The sequence below is a fragment of the Ceratotherium simum genome, chromosome 8 (genome assembly GCF_057802395.1).
Source record: "Ceratotherium simum simum isolate JZ-2026a chromosome 8, ASM5780239v1, whole genome shotgun sequence".
NCBI lineage: Eukaryota > Metazoa > Chordata > Mammalia > Perissodactyla > Rhinocerotidae > Ceratotherium > Ceratotherium simum.
The window spans coordinates 5,805,140-5,823,169 of NC_141907.1; the positions used below are offsets into that span (position 1 = coordinate 5,805,140).

The 18,030-nt window shown below is 52.4% G+C and overlaps 1 protein-coding gene across 2 annotated transcripts in view; it reads left to right on the top strand.

Moving 5' to 3' along the window:
* C8H4orf50 (chromosome 8 C4orf50 homolog) overlaps nucleotides 1-18,030 on the top strand; it is a 58,418-nt gene that overhangs the window by 16,574 nt on the left and 23,814 nt on the right. For both annotated transcript variants that reach the window (XM_087434682.1, XM_087434683.1), the window contains 3 exons: nucleotides 8,533-8,641; nucleotides 9,733-9,860; nucleotides 11,513-14,026. In XM_087434682.1, coding sequence (XP_087290808.1) covers nucleotides 8,533-8,641; nucleotides 9,733-9,860; nucleotides 11,513-14,026 — 2,751 coding nt within the window. The remainder of the gene's footprint in view (nucleotides 1-8,532; nucleotides 8,642-9,732; nucleotides 9,861-11,512; nucleotides 14,027-18,030) is intronic.

An 18,030-nucleotide genomic window follows, 5' to 3' on the forward strand; every position in this document is an offset into this window, starting at 1 on the left:
TTGAGTTTGGGGCAGCCTCAGTGGCTGGATTCAGTGACTCGTGTGCCATCAGTTCACACGCCCCTTGTCGACATGCATCTGTGACCTTCTGGACATTTTATGCCTTGTCATTTAAAAGTTCCAGTGCCCCAAGGGAGATGCATCTCCCACAGGGCTCCTGCTCTCAAGGCTTTGCTGGAGGCTGCTGTGCACAGTCACAATTCTCTTGAAAATTTCCTCAATGGCCCATGAGGTGTGGTGCCCAGCCAGTTCTGCGTCTAGCACGGGGAGAGGGCTGCCGCTCGTCAGCTGGGTAGCGGAGGAGACAGGGGCTGCGGGGCAGGGGCCCGTGAAGAGAAACTGCTGATCCTTAAACACTGGAGCCACGCGCAGTGGGGAGAGGTGCTCACACTCAGGGGGCGGGGACCCCAAGTGGACAGAGGCGGCGGCGATTCCCGCGCAGCTCCGCCTCTTGCCAGCTGTGATACCTTTGGGCAGGTCACTAACCCTTTCTGTGCCTCAGTGTCCCCAAGTGTGAACTGGGACTGACACTGAGACCAGCTGCCTAGTCTGTGAGGATGAAGTGGGAAAGCACAGGGGAGGCTCTCGACCCAGTGCCTGGTACAGTGTGAGTGGCAATCATATTTGGCTTCTGTCACCGTCACCATCATCACCTTCGCTGTCATCTCTTCCTGAGCTCGTGTTGTCCAGGGGGCTGTTGGTAGAATCATCCACGCCTTATGTGACAGTTTCCTCTCTCTCTGCTCTTTTCATTTGTTTGTCCAGAGGGCTCGTCCTTGACTGGAGTAGATCAAACGTGACTCACTTGTCTCCGTTGATCTGCGGGAACTGCTGGTGGCAGCACAGGCTGACTGGGCCCCGGAGTGGACGGGGCCTGTGGTCACCAGCTCCCCATCACAGTGGCCTGTGATGGGCCAAGGGGGACAGAGAGGACTGTAGTGGCTCTCCGGGAAGGGCTGTCCCCCGGTGTGGTTCTCCTGGCCCGGGGGCTGAGACCCTTGGCCTGGTTGTGGAGGTCGAGGTCCAGGTGGTTGGTCTGCAGGGGCGGGTGAGGTGGACGAGGCCCAGCCTCCTCCAGAATGACCTCCTCTTAATTTACATCTGCAAAGACCCTATTTCCAAATAAGGTCACGTTCACAGGTACTGGAGGAGGCAGTGAGGACTGAACAGATCTTTTAGGGAGACACAGTTCAGCCCACGGCACTCAGTTATGTGGCAGATGATGGCTAGGTCTCGCCTCCTCCTCCTCGCCTCCTTCAGGTAGTATTCCTCTTCTGGCCTCCCAGGGACCCTGGGCTTCCCTTCTTAGTCCCTGATGGTACACTGTCCTCAGCGCCAGAAAGAGCCTCCCTGGGGCAAGTGCTGGGTGAACAATCCAGTGAGCGCTGGTGAAGGATACTTTAGGCTGCTTCAGTAGTCATCCCTGAAAGACCCAAGTGCAGGAGGAGGTCGTCATGGCAATGAGCCCAGGAAAACATTTCTGGACCTGTGTCACCCTCTTGTGGTTGTGCAAATGCAACAACCCCGCCCTGTATAAAGCAGCCCCGTGTGAGTTACTGTCCGTCCCTCTCCTGCCTTGTTTTTCACCTGACATGCTGCAAACTTATTTATTCATTTATTCTCTGCTTCCTTCCAACAAAATGCAGAATCTTTCAGGAGAGGCCCCGTCCTCTTTATTTTCTGTTGCATCCCCAGCGCTAGCACAGCACTTGGCAGTGAAGGAGCTTGGTAAATATTTACCAAATGCAAGGAGGGAGGCAGGAGGGTACAACTGATTCTCGATTATTGGAGCCCCTTGGGTGGATCCAGGCCCCTTCAGCCCTGTGAGGCTGAGAATCAGAGGATTTGGCTTCCCAGCCCATTTATGACCTGTGAACATGGGACGTCCGGCAGCCCCTGTGGATTTCTGCTGGGTGATGGGGGGGTAGCACCTGCTATCTACGGAGTGGTGTCAGAGTGAACCGCCCATGACAGTGTGGATGCAAGAGCCCTTTAAAGATGGAGCAAATGTCGGGACCATTTTCAGCATAAAATATCATTAGGCAGTCACTGATTCTGGCTTCTAAGACGGTGGCCTGTGAAAAGCCGTGTTGGGAGAGCTTTATTAGCAAGGGGCTTGCTTGGCCTTCTGTCTATATCCATTTTATCATGGTTTGTGCATTTCTTGCATCGCTTGCCCTAACTTCCGGGGGAGGTGGGCTCTCATCCCACTTGCTGATGATCCCTTCAAGGTGGACTTGGCGCGAGGGGGATCTGCTTCTTGTTGCAGCCAGACGCTAACAGTTCCCCCGATGGAGACGGGGGCCTGGAGTCTGGCCTGCCCTTGGGAACCCTGTGAGCTTTGCAAGTCATTTCATGTCTTAGCCTCAATTCCTTATCCATCAAATAGGGACTTAAGTACCGTGGTAGTTTCCTGGGGCTGCCGTAACAAAGGACGGCAAACCGGGGGGTTTAAACAACAGTTCTGGAGGCCAGGAGCCCAATATCCAGTGTGGGCAGGGTTGGTTCCTTCCCGGGCCTGTGAGGGAAGGATCTGTCCCAGGCCTCTCTCGTTGGCTCGTGGATGGCCGTCTTCTCCCTGTGTCTCTGCACATGGTCTTCCCTCTCTGCACATCAGGCTCTGTGTCCAAATGTCCCCTTTTTGTAAGGACATCAGTCATATTGGATTAGGGCTCACTCTAATGACCTCACCTTAACTAATTACACATGCAGTGACCTTATTTCCAAAAGTGGTCACATTGTGAGGAACTCGGGGGTTACTGCTTCGACATGTGACGTTTGGGGGACACAGTTCAGCCATAACAAGCACCTCTCTGGATGAACTGTTTACCGAGCTGGTAAAGCGCTGGTCCTGGTTCCTTGCTGTGCTCCTTCTCCGCTTTGCCTGGGTGGATATTAACAACCCCTGACATCTATTAGGGCGTCTTTGCAGCAGGTGCTGTGACCAAGGCTCTTTATCTGTTGTCAACTCATTTAGTCCCTCAACGACCTGCAGAGGGGGCGCTATTTTATCCCCATTCTACAGATGAGGAAGTGGAGGCATCGAGAGGCCCATAACCTGCCCAGGGTCACGCAGATGTTAGTGATGGGGCGGGGTTTGCACCCTGGTGGGCTGATCCCAGGCTGTGCTTGTGAACGGCACACTCTGCTCCTCCAGTAAATACTGGTCAGTGGGTCAACAGTCAGTATTTAACGGGTGTCCACTTGGTGCCTATGCTCAGCGGGGGCCTGTGCTTGGTGCAGGGGCTGGGAAGGGCCTAAGACAAGCCCCCTGTATGCACAGGATGACAAGACCACCTGGGTGAGGGGGGGGCAGGGAGGGGCCTGACAGTCTGCAGGTCACTGCTGGGGACCCTGCTATTTAGAATGGGGGCAGGACCAAGTCCACAGGGCGTGACAGAGTCCACCAGCTCTGTCTTACTCTCAGAGGGACTGACTGCCCAGGCTTGGGGCATCTTGGAGTCGAAAAGGGCCACCTTGAGGGGAAGAGGTCCTGGGAGAGGGCCTGGGGAGAACAGGTGCCAGCCGGTCACGCTCTGAGGGGAGTGTGGCCTGAGATCTTAAAGTTAAAATACTGGAGCCTGTTGATAACGAAACCGCGAAGCCAGACGTTGCCCCTCTGGGTCTTGGTCTGGAACTGCGTCCACCTCAGTGGCCATGGCCATGGCTGCGCACATGTGAAATCGTGCTCAGAGTTCGGAGAGCACTGCATGCATGCATGATTTCTCAAAGTCGATGGTGTGTTTCCCAAGGGGCCAGGACCCAGAGGGGTTAGGAGCCTCGGGCAGGTCTTCAGCGCCTGTCCCTGGAGGACTGGTAACCCCCAGAGAATCTCCCCTTGCAAACCCCCTGGCTCCCATCGTCTCGGGGTCAAGCTCCACCTCCTAACCCCGGCATTCGAGGCCCCTGCTGCTCCCGCCTGCTGCTCCCGCCTCTCCTACTCCTTCCCCCCACCCGCCCCAGCCACCCTGAGCTCCTGCTGGTCCCTGACTATGCCAGGCTCTTCCAGCCCACGCGGCTTCCCTGTATCTAGAGGCTTCTCCTGCCTGCTCCCCTCAGCTGCTCAGTAGACCCCTGCTCCTTTCTCTCTATCCGGTAGGAATGTCGCCTCCTCCAACGGGACTTCCCTGACCTTACGTCAGCTCGTTCCATCCTCTGTGCCCCTGTGGTGACAGGACCCACCTCTGGGGGCCTAATTCTCACTGTGCCAGGCCTGCCTGCCCGTGCCCCGCAGCTGCGCCTTCCTCATCATCACCCCCTGGTCAGATTCAGCCCTGAATCCCCGCCCCCGGCCACGGACTGTGAAACGCTTGGTGAGCGAGTGACTCAGTGAATGAATGACCTTAAGAGGATATTTTTTTGTACTGCTGGTGGGAAATGGAAACTCCCCTCGGTGGGGACCGCCTCAAGATGGGAATGCTCGGAGGTGAGGTGTAGAGATTGGGGAACAGCAGGAGGGTCTGGCCCCAGGGAAGTGAGCATCAGATAGAAAAGCATGACAAGTCATGGGGCACCACTGCCCTAAATGGCGCCTTGGTCGTATCTGACGTGCTCTGGGCGTCACAGTGTGAGTTACGGCGAGGGCCATCCTTACTGTACTTACTTCATATTGACGAGGCACTTTCCCAAACAGACCTCACTGGCACAGGGATGGGGGTCGCTGTCCCCAGCCCCACAGTCCAGAGGAGGCACACGCCTTGCCGGGGATCACACAGTTTACGGTTTCTAGAACCGGTTGCTTGGAGCCCAGGTCCCTGAAGGAATGGGCCACTGCAAGAACAAACCCTGACCTGGGGAGGAGTTTGGGGAGGGGGCTTCTGCTCAGGGTGCTGGGTGAAAAGAAATTTAAAAGGACTGTGGTTTGCAAGAGAAGCGAGGCCTATCTGCAGGTATGTCTGAATGCTTTTTAGTGAGTGTGCGCTGGGCACCTGCCGTGTCCCAGGCACCGTGCCGGGCACTGGGGCTGGAGAGGTCACCCTGCTGTTCAAAGCTCATAGAGGAGCAGACAGTGGTGATGTGGGCTGTTGATTGCTACAGCAGGGGACAGCCCAGGGGCTGTGGCCTGGCCTTTCATACGGAGAGATTAAAAGTCATGCTCTTAAAAACGTCAGTGTCAGGCTATCGTCCCAGAGCTGAGATCACGTGCCGGGTGACAGTGGCATCAGGAAGGCTGGGTGCTCCAGCCAGCCCCTCTGCCCCAGCAGTGTGAGTAGAGCGACTCCTGGTGGCCATTACAGGAATCTTCTAATTGTTCTGCAAGTTCCAGGCAGCCCCTCCCTACTCCGGCTTGCATTTGTGCAGAAGAGCATATTAAACATTTGTTACTCACTCCGGCAGCAAGCAACGCTTTAAAACACAGTGTCGATAATGTAACAAAGGTAGGCAAAAGCCATGAACATACAAATAATATGAAAGGAGATACAAATGGCCAGTAATCTTACACAAAAAGGTCAGTTCCATTAGTTATAAAATAAATACAAATAAGCAAAACCTCAAGATTCCATCTTATTCTGAATATTTGTCAAATATTAAAAGTACCTCAGCACTGTTTCTGGTTGGTAAGAATTGGAAACAATGTAAATATCTGGTAAGAGGGAACCGATTTTGTCAGTTAAGGCATTCTGTGTGTCAGAGACTGCTAGGCAGCCGTAAAGCACCACCCTGCAGAAGAACTTGGGGAGAAACGATCCTCTGATAACAGCAAATGAGAAAAACTCAAAGTAAAAATGGAAATTTTGTAGCAACAGACTTTTGGAAGAATTTAAATGCCTACACATAGAAAAAAAAGCCCAGAAAGATATATGCTAACACATTAATAATGTTTGTGTCTGGACATCACTGAATCCCTTATTTTCTTCTTTTGGCTTATCTTTCAAAATAATCACATGTTAAAGCTAAAGCCACATGCAGTCTCAGGCAGATGCTCCCTTGAGTGTTGGAAAGCAGGAAGGATGGATAGGGCTGACCAGACAGGTGCTGAAGGGGGAGGGAAAGCCTGGATCAAGTTTGGAGACCTCAGCTCTGGTCCTGTTCTCCCATAGTGTGTGCTGTGTGACCTTGGACAAGTCACTCTCCCTCTCTGAGTGTTGATTTCATCGCTCATGAAATGAGGAAGGTATAGCATCGTCTTCTGGGAAGTCCCCTGCTGGGTGGCACCTCCTGGAGGCAGGGGTCTGTGTGTGTTTTATCCACATCTGTGTCCCCAGCTCCAGATGGGACTACTCCAGGGGCTACCACGTAGAAGACGCTCAGTAGGTATTTGTTGAGCTAAATCAAAGTCAACTTGGATGCTGGAAGAACATCCAAAGAGAAATAAACTGCCAACAATGGCGGCCTTCGACACCCTCCCGCCTCCTCCGTCTGTCTGCCCCTTTCTCTTCCCTTCCACTCTCTCTCGTCTCCTCTCACTTTAGTTTCTGTCTCTCTCTGCATCCTATCCCCTCTCTTTTTTCTTTCTGTCTCTTCCTTTCTCTTCTGTCTTCTCTCTTTCCTTCGGTTTCTCTTCTCCACCTTGTTCCAATGGTGATGTTTCAGCTGCTGACAGAAGTATTTAATTCTGATCCAGTGGAAGCACGTGGATAAAAACAAGAGGCAGCTCAAGGGGGCTGTGGGCAGACGGCACCCGCGGGAGGTGGGGGGGGGCGGGACCCTGGACGCAGAGCAGGATGCCAGTGCCCAGGCCCCTCTGGTGCTCATTGGTCTGGGCTGAGGCCTCGCCTTGGTATGTGTTGAAAGCTTCTAGGTGATTCTAAGGTGTGGCTAGGGTTGAGATCCCTGGTCTACGGGGAGAACTGGCATGACACCAACATCATACAGATAACTAGACGGTCACAGACTTGGGGTGTGAGGAGGAGATGCAGGGAGGGAGGGAGCAGGACTTAATTTGGGGAGGGCTCAGGGAAGGCCTCATGATTTGGCCCTTAAGCTGAGCCCAGAGGGGAGCAGGTTAGTGGGGCAGAGGGGGCGGGAAGAGAGGTGCAGGCAGAGGCACTAGGGGTGCAAGGCTCTGGCGCAGGAGTGGAGATGGGGTCGGGTAGTGAGGCCGGGTGGGGGGGGCTTTGTCTTTCAGTGCAGTGGGAAGCATGGGAGGGTTGGGAACCGGAGAGCACCGTGATCCAGTTTCCACTGCCGTGCAAGTGCTCAGGTGCTGAGTGGGTGTGGAAGGGAGGGGCTGAGGGTAAGATGCAGGGAGGGCTTTGCCCAGCAGGCAGTCGGGGACGAATACCCTTCCCAGGAGGATGTGCCGGCCAGGCAGAAGGAACAGTATATGCGGAGGTGCAGAGGCAGGCAAGAGCCGGGGTGGGTGGGGGCTGGAGGAGGGAAAGAGGCCACCGAGGCAGAAGCCGGGGCCAGGAGTGTCAGGCGGCCGGGACAGCCCATGGACGGCCGCCACTGCCTGATTCCAGCATTAGAACCAATCCATGGCCTGAGCGGGGCCAAGGGCCACCTTGCAGTTCTGAGTGTGCATTTTAGGAGAATCTCCCTGGTAGCTGCGAGCAGGATGGGAGAGGAAGCAGGAGGCCCAGCTAGGAGTCAATGCAGGGGTCTGCTGAGAGCAGGTGAGGACCTGGGGACAGGTGAGGGGGGGACGGGCATCACCTGTCCATTTCCCTTCCCCCACCTTGAACAGCGCCTGGCACATAGTAGGAGTCTAATAAATGTTTGCTGCGTAAATGCAGTAGTCAGTCTGAAACATCTGCCCTTCTGCAGGTCCTGTCTGTCCATCCAGCTGTCAGACATTTATTAAGCACCTACTGTGTGCCAGGCTAAGATGAGAGTGCAGACCGAATGAAGCCCAGTCCCCTCCTGAAGGACCTCACAGTCTAGTGGGGGGGCAGGTGGGAAGCAAATGCACCCGGTTAGAAGTAGCCCGGGCAGTGGGAACCTGGAGGGACCCGTCCCCCAGCCCCGTGTGGACAGCGGGTGAGAGCTGAGCTGTTCCAGCCAGCCCCGCGCCTCCATTGCAGTAGCAGCCGTGAAGGTGCTGTCTCTGGATGATGCTCTGCAGGGAAGGGCGGGCCTGGGGGAGCTCCTTGCCGCACAATCGGTCTGCCTATCGGGGAGAGGCCAAGGGGAGAGGGGCGGCGCCCAGGGACACCTGGCTGTAGCATTTGGGGCTTGTTGACAGTTGAGGGACAGGACTGCTGGACTCCCTGGGCAGGTGCCCGCCTCCCTTGGTGGCACACAGAAGGAACTTCTGGGAAGGAAGGAGAGGAGACTGGCAGCCCTTCGTGCCGCCTTGGGGAGCCCAGAGGCATCCTGGATGGACAGACAAGCTCCTCGCTGTCCACTGACGGGAACCCTGGGTGCTCATAGGAGGCAGTTTGTCCTGCAGGACCAAGAGCACAAGACCAGGGCCACACTGCCAGGCTGTGTGCCCTCTGCTCTCCTCACCGGGGGAGGGCATCTGATTCCCTCCTGGGGTGGACAGGAGGGACCCGGGGGGACGGTCTTGGAGTGATTTCAGCCAGGGACACTCACGGCTCTCTTGACGTTTTGTGTTTCCTCACGGATGCCCTGGACCACGTTCAGGATGAGCCGCAGCCCCTGCCCGGGGAGGAGGCACTGGACGCCTGCAGAAGCCACGGCCAGCACACCTCCCTCTGCTCCGACGGTGCCCCTGGACCAGGGGCCTCAGCAGGTGTGGGGGCCATGGGGCATGGGGCGTGAGGTGCCTGCGTGGACACCCAGCGACGGGCTAGCTCGCTGACGATGTCCTGATGAGGCAGGCGTGTCACCTGGCTCTGCAGACAGGAAGCTGAGGCTCAGAGAGGTAGTGTCACTTGCTCAGTGTCACACAGCTGGGCAAAGAGGGATCTGAGTCCGCAATGCCCATGACAAGGTCCTTGACGTAGCCTCAACAGGACATTTAGGCTCCGTCCCTCAGCCCTCAGAAGGCTGTCAGCCAGGTGGCACACGTGCCAGCAGGCATCCTCTCAGGGGGCGGTGTCTTCACAGAGGCAGGGTGATGCCCAGGAGCTATTCCCCACCCCCACCCCAGTGACAGCCCAGGTGCGAGACAGGTGGGGGGCCCCGGAGCTGCTGGGGCCTAGAAGCCCCTTGTCCCTTGCTTGTCCCTAATGGGAACCAGTGTCTCTGACAACAGCCTCAGCACAGATCCCAGGGTCCTTGCTGCAAAGGTCACTGCACTCAGGGGCCCCAAAGCCGCAGTGTCCACCTGAGTGTCTGTGGTCTACTTAGTCCTCCAAGGCCAGATGCGGTTTACAGATGAGGGGTCATTTATACCCAGCGGTGCTGCTGACCGGCAAAGCTGACTTCTCCCTCTGTCCCATTTCTGGGGAGCAGAGCTGACAAGTCAAACGAGGTCAGAATCATCCTGGAGACGGGGGACGGTGCTCATCTGGGGGTGAAGCCGTGGTGTCAGCTCCCTTGGCCGCATGTGGACTATGTGGGGCTGGGGGCAGAGATTATGACCCTGTGTGACCATGAAGGTGCCCAGGTGGAGGGAGGTGCCATGACCTCTGTGGTCACCTGAGGTGGCTTCCAGACCCAGTGCCACCGCCCCTCAGTGGATGGTCATTTCCCATCTCCAAGCCTCAGTGTCCCCCCCCTTACAGGCAATGGTGAGGAGCAGGCCACTTTGGGCTCACAGGCCTCGAGTCAGCAGGAAGTGCTGTCTTATCCAACAGCAGGTAGCACGGCTGCGGGTGGCGGTCATGGGCAAGTTCCTAGGAAGGTCTTTTTGACCCTCGGGGTCCTGTCCCTTCCCAGGCCAGCCCTCCGAGGGGCCCTGCGCCTGGGGCTGCATCGGGGCTGGACGAGGCCCCTCTGTTTTGGTGCCAGGCCCAGAGACCACGGCCGAGCTCCTGGGAGACCTTGCAGGATGTGACGGTCGACAGGTGAGGCCAGAGGCTTTCTGCATGTCCAGGGCACCAGCTGGGTCTGATCAGCCCTACTGTGTGTGCTGCACAGGGTGCCCGCCACTCGGGAGATGGGAGAAGGGGGTAAAGAAGCTCTGGGTTTGGAAGAACGTTCTGGAAATGGTTTAGAGAGAGATTAGAGGAGATGGAATGAAACGGCCTGAGACCTGGTGGGAGTGGGCAGGAAGGGAGCCCCAGCTGTGTGCCCGGTCCCCCTGCTGTGTAGCGTGCTTTGTCCCATTGAAGCCTCCCCGCTGCCTGTGAGGCAGGAGCCACGAGCCCCGTTCTGGAGGGAGGAAGACGGGACTCCGAGAGCTGCTGTGATTTCCAAGGCCACACGGCCCGGAGCAGGACCCAGAGCTTCCGTCTCCGTAGTCCATACTACACCGCACTGTCCCCTGAGGGTCAGGAGCCTGGTTCTAACCGGCCCTGCCGTGGCTGGCTCTGAGGACGAGGCAAGTCACAGCCTGTCTCAGCTTCTGTTCTCCTGATGCTAAAGAGCAGAGACCAGTGTGGGCCGGAGCTGAGGCCCGCCAGCCCTGACGTGGGTCTGTGTTCTAAACAGAGGGGCCTTAGGCGCTTCATCATCCATTCACGCTCTGCTCCCAGCCCCTGCGCCGCATGCTGCTCACGCCCAAAGTGGGCAGAGATCTGGGAGCTGTCCGTGGAGGGGAGGGCTTCATGGAGAAGCTGCGCCCCCGCGGAGGGATGGAGTTAGACAGACAGGAAGACAGGATGGGCAATGAAGGGCGGGCAGGTGGGAAGACCCGCCGGGCAAAGGCCAGGCGGTGAGGCTGGGCATGGGGCCAGGGGTGGGGGGTGCGGCAGGGTCACATGTGAGCCTGAGGGCCGACGGTGAGCCTGGACCAAGCTGAGTTTCACCTCCCAGACCTCCCTCCCTCCCAGCAGGCTGGGGCCCCAGCCCAGCCTGGGTCTGTTCCGTGAGCTGGGCCCATCCTCCTCTCTGGAGAAACTAGCTATGAAACACCTCCTACGTGCCTGGCATCATTCTAGACCCAGGGACCCTGCCCTCAGGGAGCAGTCTACCCCAGCGCTGTCCACTAGAACCTTCGATGATGCTGGACATGTTCTACTGTGCTGTCCAGTGTAACAGCCATGAACCACGTGGGGCTTCTGAGCACTTGAAATTGGCTGGTGTGACTGCAGAACTGAACGTTAACTTTTACTTAATAGCTTTAAATATGGAAAGCCGCATGTGGACCATGGTACTGTATAGGACAGTGTGGGGCCATAGGGGGACTTAGACAATACACACATAAATCTGTGATGTGAGAGAGTGGAGGGTGCTGTGGAGGGAAGGGAAATGGGGCAAATAGACAGGGGACAGTGGTAGGTGTCAGGGAGGGCCTTCTTGAGGAAGCGACATTTGAGTTGAGATGTGAATTAAGCAAGAGAGTGAGCCGTGAGGGCACCTGGGGGGAGGATATTCTGGGCCAAGGGAAAAGCAGGTGCAAAGGTCCTGGGGTGGTAACAGGCTTGGTGTGTTAAGAAGGCCTAGATGGCTGGGTGAGGAAGCACTGAGAACACCAGGAGGTGAGGTCAGAGAGGTGGGGAGGGGCTAGGTGGAGGAAGGGGCTGCTTCACACCTTATCTTTTTTTCCCATCCCTAGCTCACTCCGGCTGAGCCCAGCTTGGATGAACAGGCTCTTCTCCTCATCTGTGGCTGCCCCCTGGGGCAGAGCATGGATGGCTCACTCTTCCCCGTGGAGCTGGCCTGGATTTCAGAGCAGAGGCTAGCAGCCGCCCCGGCCCAGGAGTCCTTTCTCCTGGTGCCGACGTCCACACTCCCTCCCTGGGGGCCGGCCAAGGACCCAGCTCCCCTGCCACCACTGCTCCTGCCCCAGGAGGCTTCCCCAGAAGAACTCCAAAGCCAGCAGGTGCTGGATGCCAGGCCCCCACCTGCCCCCAGAGCCGTAGGACAGCCCTGCCAGGACCATCGCCAGGCCAGGAGCCATGATGCCTCCCTCTGCCAGGAGTCTCCACGCGCTTCAAATCACCCGTCTCCCAGGAGAGGGCCCTGGGATCTGAAAGACCCATGGAAGGAGGGAGAAGGAGCCCCAGAGTGGAGAACCAAGGAGTGGGGGGCAAGGAGGACTTGGGGCAGGAAGGAGGAAGACCTCGATGACAAGTGCCAGCTGAGTCAGGAAAGCCCTGAGAACCTGAGCTTTGAGGATGGAGTTGGAGCCCCAAAGGGCATGCAGAACAAGCACAGGGCTTCAGAAACACAGGCCGATGCCCCCTGCCCTTGCCCCGGGCAGGAGCTTCCACTGCCTCGTCTGCAGGAGGAGGCCTCGGTGTCAGCAGAGGGTCCCGAATCCCTGAGCAGGAAGGGGAGAGGGAGAGGGCAGGTCTGGGGCCTCCCAGGAGGGCTTTCATCAGAGGAGGAGGAAGAGGGCCCCCCAGCCACCTTCTCCAGAGCTCACGGTGCCAAAGGACCGTCTCCAACAGGCGCCCAGCTCCTAGCAGAGCAGGGCAGAACCATCAGGAGAGTTCAGGGCAAGGAGGAAAACCATGTGGGGTCTGGAAGGGCTCTGCCTCTGCAAGAGGAAAGCCCTGGGGACCAAGGGCCAGAAGAGAAGGAGGAGAAGGCATTGCATGTGGAAGGGGCCAGCCCAGGCTACAGGGATGTCCTGGAGGAGCCTGGCTCCGAGGAATCTGATGCCAAGGAAACGCTTTTCTTTGTGGAAGAGGGAGGTTTGCCACTGTCTCCCAGATTAGCCTTATCACCCGAGGGGGTCGAACCTACCTGTCACTCACAGGCTCTGAGCCAAGGACAGGACAGGTCTGCACTTACAATAGAGGAATTTGAAAAGGAGATGGAGGCTTGTTTCCAGCAGCTCTCCATCCTGAAGCTTGGGAGTGAGAGTCGTCCACGGAAAGCTTCCACATTGGCAGGAGGGAACTGGAGCTTTGCTTGGAGGTGGCACAGCTGTCAGGAGAACGCGTACGCTCAGCAGCCTTTGGCAAACCAGGATTTGGATGTTTGTTCTGCCAAGGAAGCAAACCCCACGGAGAGCAGTGTAGATGTTAAGCCTGGAGAGACTGAGGCCCTGGGAACCAGCCAGGTTCTTCCATGGACGGTGCCTGATTTGGACGACGTGAGTCCGGGGCCAGAGGGGCCCTCTGAGCTGGGTCAGACCTGGCACTCCCAGCACCCGAGAGCCCTAGAGAGAGCGAGGAGAAGGTTTCATCAGCTCATTTCCAGATTGAAGAAAGAGAGAAGCAAAGTTTTACATGACAACGCCAAACTTCAGGGAGACCAAGAGAGGGGCCACAAAAAACTACGTGCCCTTGAAAAAGAGAGGGAGAGAAATGTGAAAAAAATACATGTGCTTGAACAGGATAACGGCATGCTGTTAGGAGACGTCTCTCACTTAAAGAGGGAGCTAGAACAATATTTGCAGGTCATTTCCGACCTTGAAGACTGCAACGGGAAAAGTTACAGGAAAATTTCTGAGCTCGAGGAGGAAAACGAGAAACTGAAAGTGCAGCTGAGCCAGCTCCAGACAGCCCTGTCTGAGAGCGTTAGCAAGTCCAAAGGCGTGATGGAGCACGTCACGCTGGAAAACTGGGAGCTCAAGGGGCTGATTTCGGAGCTTGTGGTCAGTTACAAAGAGCTGATAAGGGACATAGTGTTGGGAATAGAAGACATGATCCGGGCCTTAAGAAGGGAGAAGGAACACCTTCTACACAGGATCCGAGTCCTGGAGAGGGAAGTCACAAAAGGGGTGAGCACGGACGCGGGGTGCTTGGTGAGGGCCAAGGAGCTCCTCCTGGGAAAATGCGAGATGGTGGTGGACAAGGCGAATGCTGTAGAAAGGGGGGTGCAGGTGACTCAGTTTCCCGGGCCACTGACCACAAGAGTGCCCAGGCCACCCCTGGAGGAGGAAATGGATCTGGCTGGAGGGAGGGTGGGACCTTCCTCAGGTATGGAGAATTCCAGATGCGGTGCTCATTCTACTCCTCCATCGTTGGTCTGGGGAAATGCTGAAGCATCCAGTGCCCTGCAAGGAAACATCGATGGAGGGGGAGTGAAAGAAGCGCTTTCGGAACAAAAGGAGAGAAGACCATGGTGTTCTGCAGCCCAAGGGCGAGCTCTGAGGTCCCCGAGCAATGACTCCCAGGTAGGTTGACTCGCATGGCTGCTTAATCATCCTCTTGCTAACTTTCTATAGCACCGACCACCCTCTTTACTCACGTGATCCCCCAGCAGCCTCAGGAGGGAGGTACAGTCACCATCTCCATTTACCAGACAAGAAAACATAGGCACAGAGAAGTTAAGTGACTTGTCCAAAGTCACGTAGCTGGGAGGGGTCGGGCTGGGACTCCTACCCGGGCGGGCTGGCTCCAGAGTCTCCATTCTAACCTACGACATGTGACAAAAGCCAGCCCTCTACGGAGGCCGTTCAAATTGGTATCCGGTGGAACATGGAGAGGGTTTACACTTTAAGATCAGAGCTTGTATTTTCAGATCGAGGCATTTTTCAAGCAGCCCAAGTTGTAATTCTGCACGTTGGGGCCTGAAAGGTGCAATGGAAAGAGCGATGGGCTGTAGATCAAATGGGGTTCAAACCCAGCGCTGCACTCACTACACAAGTGACTTGGAGCCAAGATACGGACTTCTCTGAGTCATTTCCTCATCTGTGGACATTCAGGGCTCCTAGGACGAAATGCTGACGATATTCTCACGGTGATCTGAACGTCTGCAGGACATTTAGTGCTGAGGCCTCTGTATTCATTCACATCCATTCTGTCTCTGTCTCTCCTTCTCTCCCTCCCTCTCTCTCAGCGATTTTTTCAGTCATTTCGCAGCATCCTCTTTTGGTTTTGTTGATTTTCTTTATTGTATGTCTGTATTTTATTCCCTTGGTTTCTGCTCATATCTCATTGTTTCCTGTCTTCCACTTTCTTTTGGTTTAAGTGGCTGTTCTTTTTCTTGCTTCTTGCGTGGGAAGCTTGGATCATTGATTTTCAACTGTTCTTCTTTGTGATCTATGCATTTAAATCCGTGCATTTCTCTCAGCGCTGTTTCGGCTGCTTCCCTCACATTTGATATGTTGTTCTTTTTATGTCTCTTCAGTTCAAAGTGGTTTCTAATTTCTATTGTGATTTCCTCCTTGACCCATGGATTATTTAGAAGTGTGTTGCTGAATTTCCAAGCATCTGTGGAATTTTTTAGTTATATTTTTGTTATTGATTTCTAGTTTTATTTCATCGTTGTCAGAAAACATACACTATACTATTTTAATCTTTTGAAATTTGTTTTACTGACCATGTTATGGTCTATTTTGGTAAATATCCTATGTGCCATTGTAAAGAATGAATACTCTGTGATTGTTGAGTGTTCATTAGGCCAAGCTGGTTAATCGTGCTAATCAAATCTTTTATATCTTTACTGATGTGTTGTCTATTTGTTTTGTCGTTTACTGAGACGTCTTTTGAGATCTCCAACTCTGAATGTGTTTATTTCTTCTTTCTGTTATGTTAGTTTTGATTCATATATTTTGAAATTATACGTGAGCTACATACAGATTTAGGATTATTACGTATTCCTGCTGAGTTGACTCTTTTATCATGATGAAATGTCTCTTATTATCTCTCACACGTCTTGCCCTAAAGTCTGCTTTGTCTGATACAGGCACACCTTGGAGATATTGCAGGTTCAGTTTCAGACCACCACAATAAAGCAAATATCACAATAAAGCGAGTCACACGAATTTTTTGGTTTCCCAGTACATATAAAAGTTATGTTTACACTATACTGTAGTCTAAGTGTGCAATAGCATATGTATAAAAAGACAATGTACATACCTTAATTAAAAAAATACTTTATAGCTAAAAAATGCTAACCATCATCTGAGCCTTCAGTGAGTCATAATCTTTTTGCTGGTGGAGGGTCTTGTAAAAAACTCGGTATCTACAAAGTGCAATAAAACAAGGAATGCCTGTATTAAAGCAGCCACATCAGTTTCTTTTCATTAGTATTTTCATGCAACAAAGTTTCATACAACTTTTTATACCCTCCTTCTTTGTGCTTTCCACATACCTGCATCTTTATGATTTAAAGTGTGTTTCTTAGAAACAGTATGTGGTTGGGTTTTTTTGTTTGTTTGTTTGTTTTTCTTAGTTCAGTTTGACAACCTCTGCTTTTTAGTTGGAGTGTTTGGTCCATTTACATTTCATATATGTAAGGATATAATTGGCTTTATGTCTACCTTCTTGCTATTTCTTCTGTCTGTTCTGTTTTCTTTTGTTTCTCCTTTCTTGCCCTCTTTGGGGTATTAATAAACTATTTTTATTATTCATTTTCTTTTCTATTAGCTTATTTTGTTATACATTTTAGTATCATTCTTTTAGTGGTTACCCTAGAAATTTCAAAACGTGTCTGTTAATTATTTAAATTTACCTTACTTAGCACTTTAGCATGTCCCAAATAATGCAAAAATATTTTATTTTTATTTATTTATTTATTATTTTATTTATTTATTTTTTGTGTGAGGAAGACTAGCTCTGAGCTAACATCCAATGCTGTTCCTCCTTTTTTTTCTGAGGAAGATTGGTCCTGGGCTAATATCTGTGCCCATCTTCCTCTACTTTATATGGGACGCCGCCACAGCATGGCTTGATAAGCGGCACATCGGTGCGCGCCCGGGATCCGAACCTGTGGACCCTGGGCTGCTGAAGCGGAGTGCGCGCACTTAACCGCTGCGCCACCGGGCCAGCTACTGCAAAAATATTTTAATAGTTTAACTCTGTTTATTCCTTTTCTTCTCTCTATTGTTTATTTTTGTCATATATTTTGCTTCTACGTATAAGATACCTTACAAGGCATTGATATTATTGTTGTTTTAAACAATCAATAATCTTTTATATTGACCCATATCTCTACATGTTCTTGTGCTGTTCATTTTTTCTTCCACTTCTGGGAATCTGTTTTACTTCTGCCTGAAGAACTTTGTTATTTCTTGTAGTGAGGGTCTGCTGGTGATGAATTCTCTCATATTTCTTTTATGAAAACAATTTTTTACCTCTACTTTTTAAAAGATTTTTTTTCTTCTGGATTCAGAATTTTAGGTAAGCAGATATTTCCACCTCTTTTGGCACTTTAAAGATCTCATTCCATTTTCTTCCATTTTCTTCTTTCTGCCATAGTTGCTGTTTAGAAATTGGGTGTATTTGTTTTTGTTTTTGTTTTTTTGAAAGAAATGTGTCATTTTATCTCTGATTACTTTTAAGATTTCTTTTTTATCTTTAGGTGCTGGCAGTTTGACTGCGATATGCCTTGTGTGATTTTTTATTTTTTTTTAATTTTATTTATTTATTTATTTATTTATTTATTTATTTTTTCCCCCAAAGCCCCAGTAGATAGTGGTATGTCATAACTGCACATCCTTCTAGTTGCTGTATGTGGGATGAGGCCTCAGCTTGGCCGGAGAAGCGGTGCATCAGTGCACGCCCGGGATCCTAACCCGGGCTGCCAGTAGCGGAGCACGCGCACTTAACCACTAAGCCACTAGGCCGGCCCCAATGTGTGGTTTTATTTGTGTTTATTCTTTTGTTTTTTCTGAGCTTCTTGAAATTGTAGAGTCATGTCTTTTATCAGATTTGGAAAATTCTTGGCAATTTCTTCAAGTATTTTGTTCTTTCCTATTTTTTTCTTCTTTCCTAGAAATCCAGACTTTTTGACTGTAACCCACATCTTTTGAAACTGTTCTATTTTTTACCTTTTTTTCTCTTTGTGCATAGTTTGAATTTTGTACTGACCTGTCTTTAGTTCACCAATGCTGTTTTCTGCTGTGTCCTATGCTCTGTTAAATCCATCAAATGGGTTCTTAATTTCATTTATTGTATTTTGCAGTTCTAGAATGTTCATTTTATCCTTTTAAAGAGATTCTGATTCTCTGTTGAAATACTCCATCTTTTCATCCATTTTTTCCTGTCTTTCTTATGTCTTAAAAAACATAGAATCAGAGTTATTTTAAGGTCTTGTCTGCTTACTCCAATATCTGGGCCATCTCTGGGTCTGTTTCTATCGACTATTTTATTTCTTGGTTAAGTCTCATTTTGCTGCTTCTTCACATGTCTAGCAATTTTAAAAAATTCTTTATGTTGCGTATTATTTGGGATA